The following is an 11,432-nucleotide window of genomic DNA, read 5'->3' on the forward strand; positions in this document are numbered from 1 at the left end:
GGTGGCGCGTCAATCAAATTAAACATCGTGAGATTAAGATGAAATAAGAGTAGATATGAGTAGAAACGTTCGAGTATAAATGCACAAGTAGTCAAGTAATCCCTACTTCAAATCTATATGCCGGTTGTAGTCTAGACTCACTAATGTACCCTATGACTCGGGGTTGACACAATGAACTCTAAATCCCTACAACCAATGCTCTGATACCATCTGTAGCGACCCGACAAAATCGACATTGACGGCGCCATCTACTTTGGTCCTGTTATGTGGTCATAAGTCTTTAAAACAACGTTTGACCAAAAAGTATGTCGCATTCATTTCAAAAGTAAAGATGTTCCAAGGTTTACAAAGTAGTTCGACAACTAGTTACATTACAAAGTTTAAAGTACAATTGAAACATATGCGACACAATTTAAAAGCAGCCAAAAAGACGCTCCACGTATGCATGTATACTCGACATCCAAGCAAGTATCAAAAGTAATGAGCGGAAGCATGTATCACAAAACGTTCAAGGACCTAAGAAAAACATAGAAATCTGTCAACGAAAATGTTGATGAAATCATAGGTTTAAGTAAGTACAAGTGAACCACAAGATTTGTAACATTGATATAATAGTAATACATTCCAAAAGTTAATATTCACGAGCACCCAATTATCAATGCTTAACATTCCTTCCATAGAACCCCATCACAATAGTGTTAGAACATACACTGTTTCTCGAAAATATATTCCATTCGTAAACGGTAGCGAACCGTCTGAATGAGGGTTTGTCAAACCCATATGGATCCATAAAACATAAGCTCTCTATTACACCCAGCAAGTGTAACTAATGATAATCGAATTGAGGATTTTGTTCTAAACTCGTATGTAGAATGTTTGTTTTCCTGTACTTGTGTTCACTTAGTAAAAAGAAATGTTTATGTTTTCTCATCCCAATTGTAAGTTCAAAAGAGTAAAAGTAGGACTATGATCTCACCTTGAGTTCACGTATGTAAAAGTACTTCAACAAGTAAACGTGTGCAAGAACGAATGCTAGTCTTAGCCTAAACAAATAGGTTTGTATCAATATCGGTAAACACGGTCGGTCAAAGTGTTCAATTAGTCCTATGGCTCGTTACGACTCGATTACTATAGCATGTGAGTCAAGTTGTCACGTTTCATGCAAGATACAAGTATAAAAGCATGTTAGAACGATTGCACAAATATTTGGTTAAGTTTGATTAAAAGTCAACTTTGGTCGGGTCAAAGTCAACGAAAAAGTCAACACGTTCGGGTCAGGTCTCGAACTATTTTTCTGAGGTTTTTAATCATATATGAGCATGTTAGAACAAGTTACATATGAATCGGAGTTGCGTAGCATAGCAAACATTTTTCGTAAAATGGTAAAAAAAACAGAAACTGGCAGTGTAACTGGACGGCGTCTAGATTTGCTGGACAGCGTCCAGCACTGAAGGCCTGGACGGCGTCCAATAATCTGGACGGCATCCATATTGTTATGCAGACCCTGTTTCTGCTGCAACAAACAAATGCACGAACCAAACTTCAAACATTCCCAATTTATGACCCGCAAACAACCAAAACATGTATCTTATATCATCGGGAAGGTATTTTGACAAGGAAAACAACTAACCACATTTCAACAAACAATTTAATACTTGCAACAACCCAATTCGCATTCAATGCTCATCATTTAATGCATTCAAGTTCATAAATGCAATTCAATGATTCGGGCAACCAATTTACACGAATGATATGCCGTTTCGAAGATAATTAAACATACAATACAACTAAACACTTACTAATAACATCTCATGTCATTCAAAGCATCAAAGGTTCATTTCAAGTTCATCAAACCCTAACCCAAATCCACCAAAATCAATAACCAAGTTTATGAAGTTTTCTAAAGCAACCTACACATCAAATTGAAGCTAGTGATACTAGGAACACATTTAATACTTGCACTTTATCATAACAACAACATTAAATCATCCAAAACTCAAAATCAAATACACACTTTTCATGTTCATGCTGGTTACACTAAAACAACGAGATCAAGCATATAAATCATATATTCATGTTAGACTTGAGCCATAGACACTAATTAACAACTTTATAAGTTAAAAACATCAAGAACACAAAATCTAGTGATTTTAGAAAGTTACCCAAATGTAATGAAATCGGTATGGAATCGAAGAGGAAGTTGCAAGGATTCCAAAAATGCAATTTGTTTTGTTGCTAGCTTCCTAATCCGAATTTAGATGAAGAATTCTTGTTGGTGTTCTTGAGAGAAAAAGGAAGTAGTAAAAGTGAAAGGAAAGAAATGAATGGATGAGAGTGAAGTGTTGACTCTTTGACCTAGTCAAAGGTTTGGTCCATTTGAAAGTTTGGTCCCTCTAGTTTCATTCGGGTGCGTGAATTATCTAAACGAGATAATTTAAAAGGCGTATCAACGGGAGATATTATAAATATGTAACGGACTTTAAAAATGAATAAACAGAAAGTAAACGGAAAAAGGCGGGATGTTACAGATGGTACCGTAAAAAGGGTATAAAAATATGTATAATTTCGGTGCTATAAAGAACACATGCCGAACCTGGATTAGTGTATCCAGTTCAACGTAGTCATGATTACGGTATGGAACTGGTAGGGGCGATGGTGGTGTTGGTGTTATGGTTTGAGGTTGCGATTGAGATGAATTATCATGGATTGAAAACAGATCAGAAATTTCGAATTCACTTAAATTTGTAAGAAAATCTCAATTATCTTCCATTGTTTGTTTGAAAATTTGTTTACTGGTGAAATGAATTAAATTTAAAATTTAAATATTTTTATTGAGAAACTTATATTTTTTTATCTGGGTTTTATATACTAAATATATAGAGATTGACATACCGGATTGAATAAGCCCGACCTTATCAAAATCGGGTTACTCGGGGATTCATAATTAGGTTTTGTATTTAGTGTTGTTAGGTGAAAAACATAAAGGTAAAAACGGCCTTACGAATTCTGTTTTGGCAGTGTCAGATAAAGCGTCTTACAAATCATCCTTAGAAAATCTGATTTAGCCACATACAAGAATTTTAACTCTCGGTACAACACCTAGAAGCCATGTTGGCAACTCCGGTTTACAGTGAAATGTGTCTAACCAGCCTTGGTAAGGTCGATTATACTGGTTATGTAAAATAAAAGATTTTTGACGTACTCTTACTACAAAATTGATGGTTTTTTATACCATTCAGTTAAAAACTTCATCATATTCGACGACGCGTCGTCGACACAAAATAGTCTTCACAATTGACTTTATCAGTAAAAGTGGGTCCAAAAGTTGTCGGAACAGACAAAAAAGGTTAGTGATATATCCACTCATGCTTTTTATTAATCCGTCATTTGTCATGCATTGAGTACTTGCACATTACAATTACTTAATGCATGATAATAGTAGATTTATCAAAAACATGAATGAACATATCATCACCCTAAGAAAAACCATTAGTGACGATCTTCATTGATGACTTGTCGTCTGCACTTGTAGTCGGTATTGTCCTTTTTCTCTTTAGTGTTTCTTTTTAGTGTGTATGAATTTGCCTTAAAAATTATAAATTTGTTAATTAAGGACAGATTTAATTATGTGATAAGATATACGTAACTCAAAAAAACTAAGATTACAAACTATACATGCCGACCTTATCCTCAAAACGATCTGAGAATCGAATACCAAAAAGCTCTATTCAGAAACACCAACCAGCAATTGCAATTTGCATAAAACAGCTAGAAGGTAGTTAATATGGTGTTAGAATTAGTTATAGTGTTTTGATTAATTAGAAGTGTTGATTAGTTTTGATTTAGATGTAGTAAGTTTGTAGTGTTTAGTTGATTTGTATTAAAAGAGGGGATGTGGAGAAGACTTGTGATTTAGAAAGATTGTGTGTTTATTACTTGAAATTGAATTGTATGTTTTTGTTGTTACATCAAATGCAAGATCATATGCCTATTTATAGGCCTCAAATGTGGGTAAAAATATCTTGATTTTTTTGATAGAATTTTCTAGATATTTTTGTTAATGATATCTAGATATTTTTGTTAGAACTATCTAGATAATTTTGTTAATAATATCTAGATATTTTTGATATAAATATCTAGATAATTTTGTAGATAATTCTAGAAATACATTAATATTTTAACACTCCTCCTTAATGTATTTCGATGTTACTCCGAGCATGTTACGTAGGAACTCGAACTTGGGTCTTGGTAGTGCTTTAGTGAAAATGTCTGCAATCTACTCTTCGGTCTTGCAGTATTTTAATTCAATATCTTTCTTGGCGGAGACTTCTCGTAGAAAGTGATACTTGATGTCAATATGTTTTGTTCTGCCATGGAACACGGGATTCTTTGCCATCGCGATTGCAGACTTGTTGTCGCAATATATCTTTGTAGATTCGTCTTGTTTCTCGCCCATATATTCTAGTATTCTTCTTAGCCATATAGCTTGATTAGCTGAGTTTGCTGCTGCGACGTACTCGACTTCAGTTGACGATTGTGCCACCGTTTCTTGTTTCTTTGATGTCCATGAGAATACACCAGATCTAAGTGTGAATGTGTATCCTGAAGTACTTCTCATGTCATCTACCGATCCGGCCCAATCACTATCTGTGTATCCCTGAAGCTTCGAGTCTATAGTGGGCTTGTACCATATACCATAGTCCATGGTACCTTGCAAATATCTTAAAATTCTTTTAGAAGCTCCATAATGTATTTGAGTAGGGTTTTGCATGTACCTGGATAGCAGACTCGTTGCGTACATGATGTCTGGTCTTGTTGCTATTAGATATAGTAGACTCCCAATGAGACTTCGGAATCTTGAAGCGTCTGCTTTCTCTGATCCATCTTCTTGTCTCATCTTCTCATTGGCAACTAGTGGCGTGAAGACATTTTTGCAACTGTATAGTTTAAACTTCTTCAGGAGATTTTCTGTATATTTCTTTTGACATATGAAGATGCCTTCCTTTTTCTTGACTGATTTCGATGCCAAGAAAATAGCGCATCAAACTAAGGTCGCTCATCTCGAACGTTTTCATCATGTCTTCTTTAAACTCTTGTATCATTCTCTCATTGTTTCCAGTACATATTAGATCATCTATATACAAGGAAATAATGAGAGTGTCGGAGTTACCTTGGGTTTTGATGTAGAGTGTGGGCTCACTTTGACTCCTCCTGAACCCTGAACTTGTGAAGTAGCTATCAATGCGACTGTACCAAGCATGTGGTGCTTGTTTAAGTCCATATAAGGCTTTCTTTAGCATTAGGACTTGATCTTCTTTTCCTTTCTGGATGAACCCTTGTGGTTGCTCTACGTATATTTCTTCTTCGAGAAATCCATTTAGAAAGGCAGATTTCACATCTAGTTGGTGAATCTTCCACCTTCGTTGAGCTGCTAATGCCACAAGTGCTCTTATAGTATCCAGTCGTGCTACAGGTGCGAAAGTTTCATTGTAGTCAACTCCAGGCTGTTGCGAATAGCCTTTAGCTACTAGCCTTGCTTTGTGTTTTTGTATAGAACCATCAGGGTTGAGCTTTGTTTTGTAAACCCACTTAACTCCAATGATTTCTTTATTTTCCGGAGGATCAACTAACTCCCATGTGTTGTTTTTCTCGATCATTCTGATTTCTTCGTTCATAGCAGTCACCCATTTTTCATCTTTGGCTTCAACTTCATAGCTTTCAGGTTCTATGGCTGTAAAGTTACATACCTCGTATACCTCTGCTAACGCTTTGACTCTTCCAGGTGTTGACTCTAGACTTGACTCGTTTTGCGCCAAAGGTAATCTTGTCGATGGAGAAGTTGGTGTAGCAGGGCTTGTTTCACCGGTACTTTCTTGTTGCTCAGAATGCTCAACTTGTAGTGGTTGTTGAGCTGGAGTTTCTATAGATATCCGTGGCAGATATGTTTGTTTTTCAACTTTGTCCTTCTCCCAGTTCCAAGAAGCGTCTTCATCAAACTCCACGTCTCGGTTGATTACAATGTTATTGGTCTTCAAGTTGTAGACTCGGTAACCTTTTGATTGTGTGCTATAGCCCAAGAATATTCCCTTCTCTGATTTTTCTTGGAGCTTGTGATGTTTCTCCTTTGGAATATGGATGTAGCAGATAGATCCAAATACTCGCATATGTTTCACCGATGGTTTCCTTCCACTCCATGCCTCTATCGGAGTCTTATTTTTGACGGCTTTCGTGGGACATCGATTTAGTATATATACAGCCGTGTATACAGCTTCAGCCCAGAAACTGTTTGGAAGGCCTTTTTCATGTATCATTGTTTTGGCCATTTCCATTACAGTTCTATTCTTACGTTCAGAGACGCCATTTTGTTCAGGAGCGTAACCAACTGTGAGTTGGCGTTTTACTCCTTCATCTTCACAAAACTTATTGAATTGTGTAGAGGTGTATTCTTTTCCTCTATCACTCCTTAGTGTTTTTATATAATGGCCACTACTTTTTTCTACGAAGTTCTTGAACTTCTTGAATATCGCAAATACTTCAGATTTTTCACGCATGAAATAAACCCATGTCATTCTTGAATAGTCATCGATGAAGAGAATAAAGTACCTGTTTTGGTTAAGAGACGGGGTCCTCATTGGTCCACATACATCAGTGTGCACCAACTCAAGTATACCTTTCGCTCTCCAAGCTTTATCATGAGGGAAAGGTTTTCGATGTTGCTTGCCCATCACACAGCTTTCAAACGTGTCGGTGATCTCTTCTATGTTCGACAAGTCTTTCATCATATTCTTCTGTTGGAGGATTTTTAGTGCGTGAAAGTTAAAGTGGCCAAATCTTCGATGCCATAGCCATGATTCTTCAACTTGAACTTTCATGGCTGTGTCTCTGATATACTGCTAACGAAGCGGAAAGTTGTGGTTCTCCATTGGCACTTCGGCTATTAATTTATAGTTGTTTTTCTTGTCACGAATAACACATGATTTATCTTCGAAGAGTAAAGAGTATCCGTGCTCCATCATTTGTCCAACACTTAGCAAGTTACTTGCTAAGCTTTGTACTAGAAGAACGTCATTAACAGATCGAGTGCAGTTGTTAGTTTAAACAGTAATTGTACCTTTGCCTTTAGTGTCAACAAGCGCTCCATTCCCTAGTTTGACGCGGGACTTTACGGACGTGTTGATACTATCAAATAACTTTTCATCTCCTGTCATATGGTTGCTGCACCCACTGTCGATCAACCAAGTATCGTCCCTCTGTTTATTTGCGACATGGCAGGCATAGAATAGCTGATTTTTGTTCTCCGGTATATCTTCACTTTCTTCCGTGAAGTTAGCTCGATGATTTTGTTTTAAACGACAATCTTTTTCTAGATGCCCAAATCTTTTGTAGTTATTTCATTGTGGCTTCCCTTTGTGGAAACAATCTTTCTCCAAGTGATTTTTCTTTTTTCAAATACTACATGGAGGGTAGCCGTTCCTTCTTTGATCGAACCCGGTTCTGGGTTTTTCTCCTCCTCTCGATTTTTCTTCAAGAATTCTTTTCTCCTCATTTTTAGATTTTTGAGACCTTAATTTGAGTTTAGACTGAAAGGCACTTTCGAGTGACTTTTCACTACGCCGACTCAGTCTAGCCTCATATGCTTCAAGGGAGCCAATTAATTCTGTTACTGACAGAGTCTCGATGTCTTTTGACTCTTCAATAGCGGTGATGACATGATCGTATTTTTCTGTCATACTGATAAGTATTTTTTCAACAATCCTTTTATCAGTTAAAGAATCACCATAAGCTCTCATTTGATTTACTATTTCTTTAATTCTTGAATAGTAATCTTTTACGGTCTCAGTCTCTTTCATATTTAAATTTTCAAAATCTCGTCGTAGAGTTAGTAGTTTGACTGATCTCACCTTGGCATTTCCTTGAAATTCTTCTTGAAGGATTTTCCACGCCTCCTTAGCTGTCGTAGCTCACATGATTCGTGAAAAGATAGACGGCGCCAAGGCTTGTTGGATGTAACCTAGAGCGGCAGCATTTCTTACAACATTTTTGTTGTATTTTTCCTATTCTTCCAATGACAGAGTTTCGTCGTCTTTTGGATTTGTAAACCCGACTTCGACAATATCCCACAAGCTTTGTGCTTGGAAATATGTCTTCATTCGGATGCTCCAAAAATCATAGTTGTCGCCATCAAAGATGGGGACGGGAATATTGTATGCACCAACGGTAGTCATGGTGTACACGAACGAACGCCCAAACAGCTCTGATACCACTTGTTAGAATTAGTTATAGTGTTTTGATTAATTAGAAATGTTGATTAGTTTTGATTTAGATGTAGTAAGTTTGTAGTGTTTAGTTGATTTGTATTAAAAGAGGGGATGTGGAGAAGACTTGTGATTTAGAAAGATTATGTGTTTATTACTTGAAATTGAATTGTATGTTTTTGTTGTTACATCAAATGCAAGATCATATGCCTATTTATAGGCCTCAAATGTGGGTAAAAATATCTAGATTTTTTTGATAGAATTTTCTAGATATTTTTGTTAATGATATCTAGATATTTTTGTTAGAACTATCTAGATAATTTTGTTAATAATATCTAGATATTTTTGATATAAATATTTAGATAATTTTGTAGATAATTTTAAAAATACATTAATATTTTAACATATGGTGTAATTTTTCATGAGATTAAGAGAATCAATTGAATCAACACTCAGCCCAAGGCCTGCATGCATGTCATTAATGTACTGCTGGAGGTAGACTTAAATTAGTCAAGGCTTTTAGTTTGTCTTCAATATGACCACCATTTGATCTACACGTCATCGGCCACGTGACCAGGCTTACAACTTAAACTTGTTCTTATCATCTCAACTAATTGTATTAGATAATTAACTAACCGCATAAGATACACAGGCCCAAAGTCTGTTAATATACACTTACAAATGGACAAATTAATTAAATACCAACTGAACCAAAACATTACATAATTAAGAGAGAACTGAACGGTAAGTGGATGCATGTGACTGTCATGACCGGATGCATGCCACTGGTTGAATTTAAAATAGTTGACTCCAAGACTCGGGGCATGCTTAAGAGTTTATATATATATATATGATTAGATGACGATATGGTGATGACACAAATACATATACATATAACACTCCATTACGCTGTTTGTTCATCCATCTCAATCTTGCTTTCCTTTTCATTTCTTCAAGCAGGTACCAGCTGTATATCTCAGTCAACTGACAAAGCTGTTTAGATTTACAGTCGATCGAGGCAACTACGATAGTATATATATATATATATATACATTCTACTAGTAGCAGGTCTGTCTGTATTAGTTACTGTAATTAACTTTGGAAAGATGTAGCAGCAGCTGCCATGGACAATATAACATGTATATATACTCGATCATATCTATCTCATCCTTCTCATTACTTTGTAGGTACGTACTTACAATTAATTAAACACTGAGTCGATCGATTGAAGGATCCGAGCCAACAACGTAACATATATGGATTTGGTATACAAGAAATCTAGCATGGCTTTTGGTGTTGTTGCAGTATTCATTGTACTTATTGGTACTCATCTTTCTATATATCCTTTTGAAAAATTTATGCATATCCTAGTCTTAGATGGTTCACAAACTTGTTTTATTAATACTATTATGTATAGTTAATATTAAAATGTTATAATAATGATTTCATTATTAGGCTAATTTCTTTGTTAAGAAAAAATCAAAAAGAAAAAGAAAAAAATCTAAGCATGGTGGGTGGTGTCATTAATCTAAATAATTTTGAATTAAATTTAAATCTTATTAATAATTATTTTAATTATTAAAATTAAATAATTTTAAATTATTTTAATTAATTATTTTGAATTAAGTACAAGAAGGTATAAAGGTTATGCAGAAGAAAACTAATTTAAAATTTATATTTTAATTTACATTTTTAAAATAAAATAACAACCAATATTATCTTTTATCATTGGATGTGGATTGTTTAATATGTATTTTAGGTGTTTGATGAAATGTTCAGCTGACGAGTTTCTTAGTCGGACTATGTGGTTCCACCGGTCATTAAACTAAATGACTTTAGTATTTACATTCACTTAATACCTAAAACATATCATTAAATTGTTTCGTTTAAACGAACCCGTGGTTCCACTGGTCATTTCACTAGTATATTTATATAAAGCATGTATAAGTTCAAATTCAACAACATAAATGTAGTAATCTTAAAAGTAAGGTTAGTTGAGTCAGTTCATTGTAATTAATTAATGGACAATTAAGATTGGTACATTTAAATGAAACATGCAGTGGTTGTGATTATCGGTTCAAGAAATAATAATCTTTTCCAAGAACATTTCTCGACTATCACCAACAGAAGGTTGTTGGTCTCTCATGCAGCAGGTAATTAAACACTACGGAGTATATCTATTGTTATTATCATTATTATTAGTTGTTACCAAAACAAATTAACATTCTGCATATTTTTTATACTATCTATGATCAGATTACGATGCGAATGTTGGTTATGGCAATGGTAATGATGATGATAGTATTATTGGTGATGGTAATGGTGATGATGGTAGTAATATTGGTGATGATGACACAAACGATAAAGTAAACAGTGGATGCTCCGAAGAAGATATCTACGTATCTCAAGGGCAGACGACACCTCTTCCGAACGGGATCCCAACATACACGGTTCAAATTCAAAACATATGTATGTCAAGTTGTAGCATTTCGGACATACACTTGAATTGCGGATGGTTTAGCTCTGCTCGGCTCATAAACCCGAATGTTTTTAAGCGAGTCTCCTACGATGACTGTCTAGTTAATAACGGAAACCCACTAAGCCCCGGGCAAACTGTCTCATTCCAATATGCCAATACCTACCCATATCCTATGTCTGTCTCTTCAGCCTCATGCTACTAATCGAGTCATATGTCTGTCTCTTCGGCCTCATGCTAATAATCAAACCCATGTATAATTTAATAATAAGTATGTAAATTGTGTTTCTTGAATGGTTTTGTATTTCGGTTAATCTGATTGATGAGATAATCTTTTATACCATAACAGATGATTTTGTTTTCTAGAATATAAAGTGTTAGGAATTTGCGAGCCCTAAACAAGCCCCGATAACCCTTGGTTATCACCCACTAAACAACAAACCAATATATCAAAGTAAACCTACAATATAAATGCCACAATCGTAAAGAACACATGAATTTAACGTGGTTGGCATTTAAGATGATAACCAAAATACAAGTTCAAAATTTTAACCGGATCTCGAGGAGACTTTAGAAGAACCCATTAATCTTTAATTATCTTGTGCTGATTGTAAGGGCGGCACAATAAACACTTACGACACATCATACAATGTTGTTTATAGACTTAGATATATTTAAATGAACTTATGATAACTGTGTAG

At 35.2% G+C, this 11,432-nt stretch overlaps 1 protein-coding gene across 1 annotated transcript; it reads left to right on the top strand.

Moving 5' to 3' along the window:
* The first annotated feature begins 9,049 nt into the window (after window positions 1-9,049).
* LOC139869566 (TPD1 protein homolog 1-like) lies at window positions 9,050-10,976 on the top strand. Its single transcript, XM_071857775.1, has 4 exons — window positions 9,050-9,215; window positions 9,443-9,578; window positions 10,316-10,408; window positions 10,512-10,976. Exons 2-4 carry the CDS (start codon window positions 9,512-9,514, stop codon window positions 10,934-10,936), a joined length of 585 nt encoding a protein of 194 aa, XP_071713876.1. The 5' UTR covers window positions 9,050-9,215; window positions 9,443-9,511; the 3' UTR covers window positions 10,937-10,976.
* Window positions 10,977-11,432: the final 456 nt, after the last annotated feature.

Source organism: Rutidosis leptorrhynchoides, chromosome 1 (assembly GCF_046630445.1).
Source record: "Rutidosis leptorrhynchoides isolate AG116_Rl617_1_P2 chromosome 1, CSIRO_AGI_Rlap_v1, whole genome shotgun sequence".
NCBI classification, from domain to species: domain Eukaryota; kingdom Viridiplantae; phylum Streptophyta; class Magnoliopsida; order Asterales; family Asteraceae; genus Rutidosis; species Rutidosis leptorrhynchoides.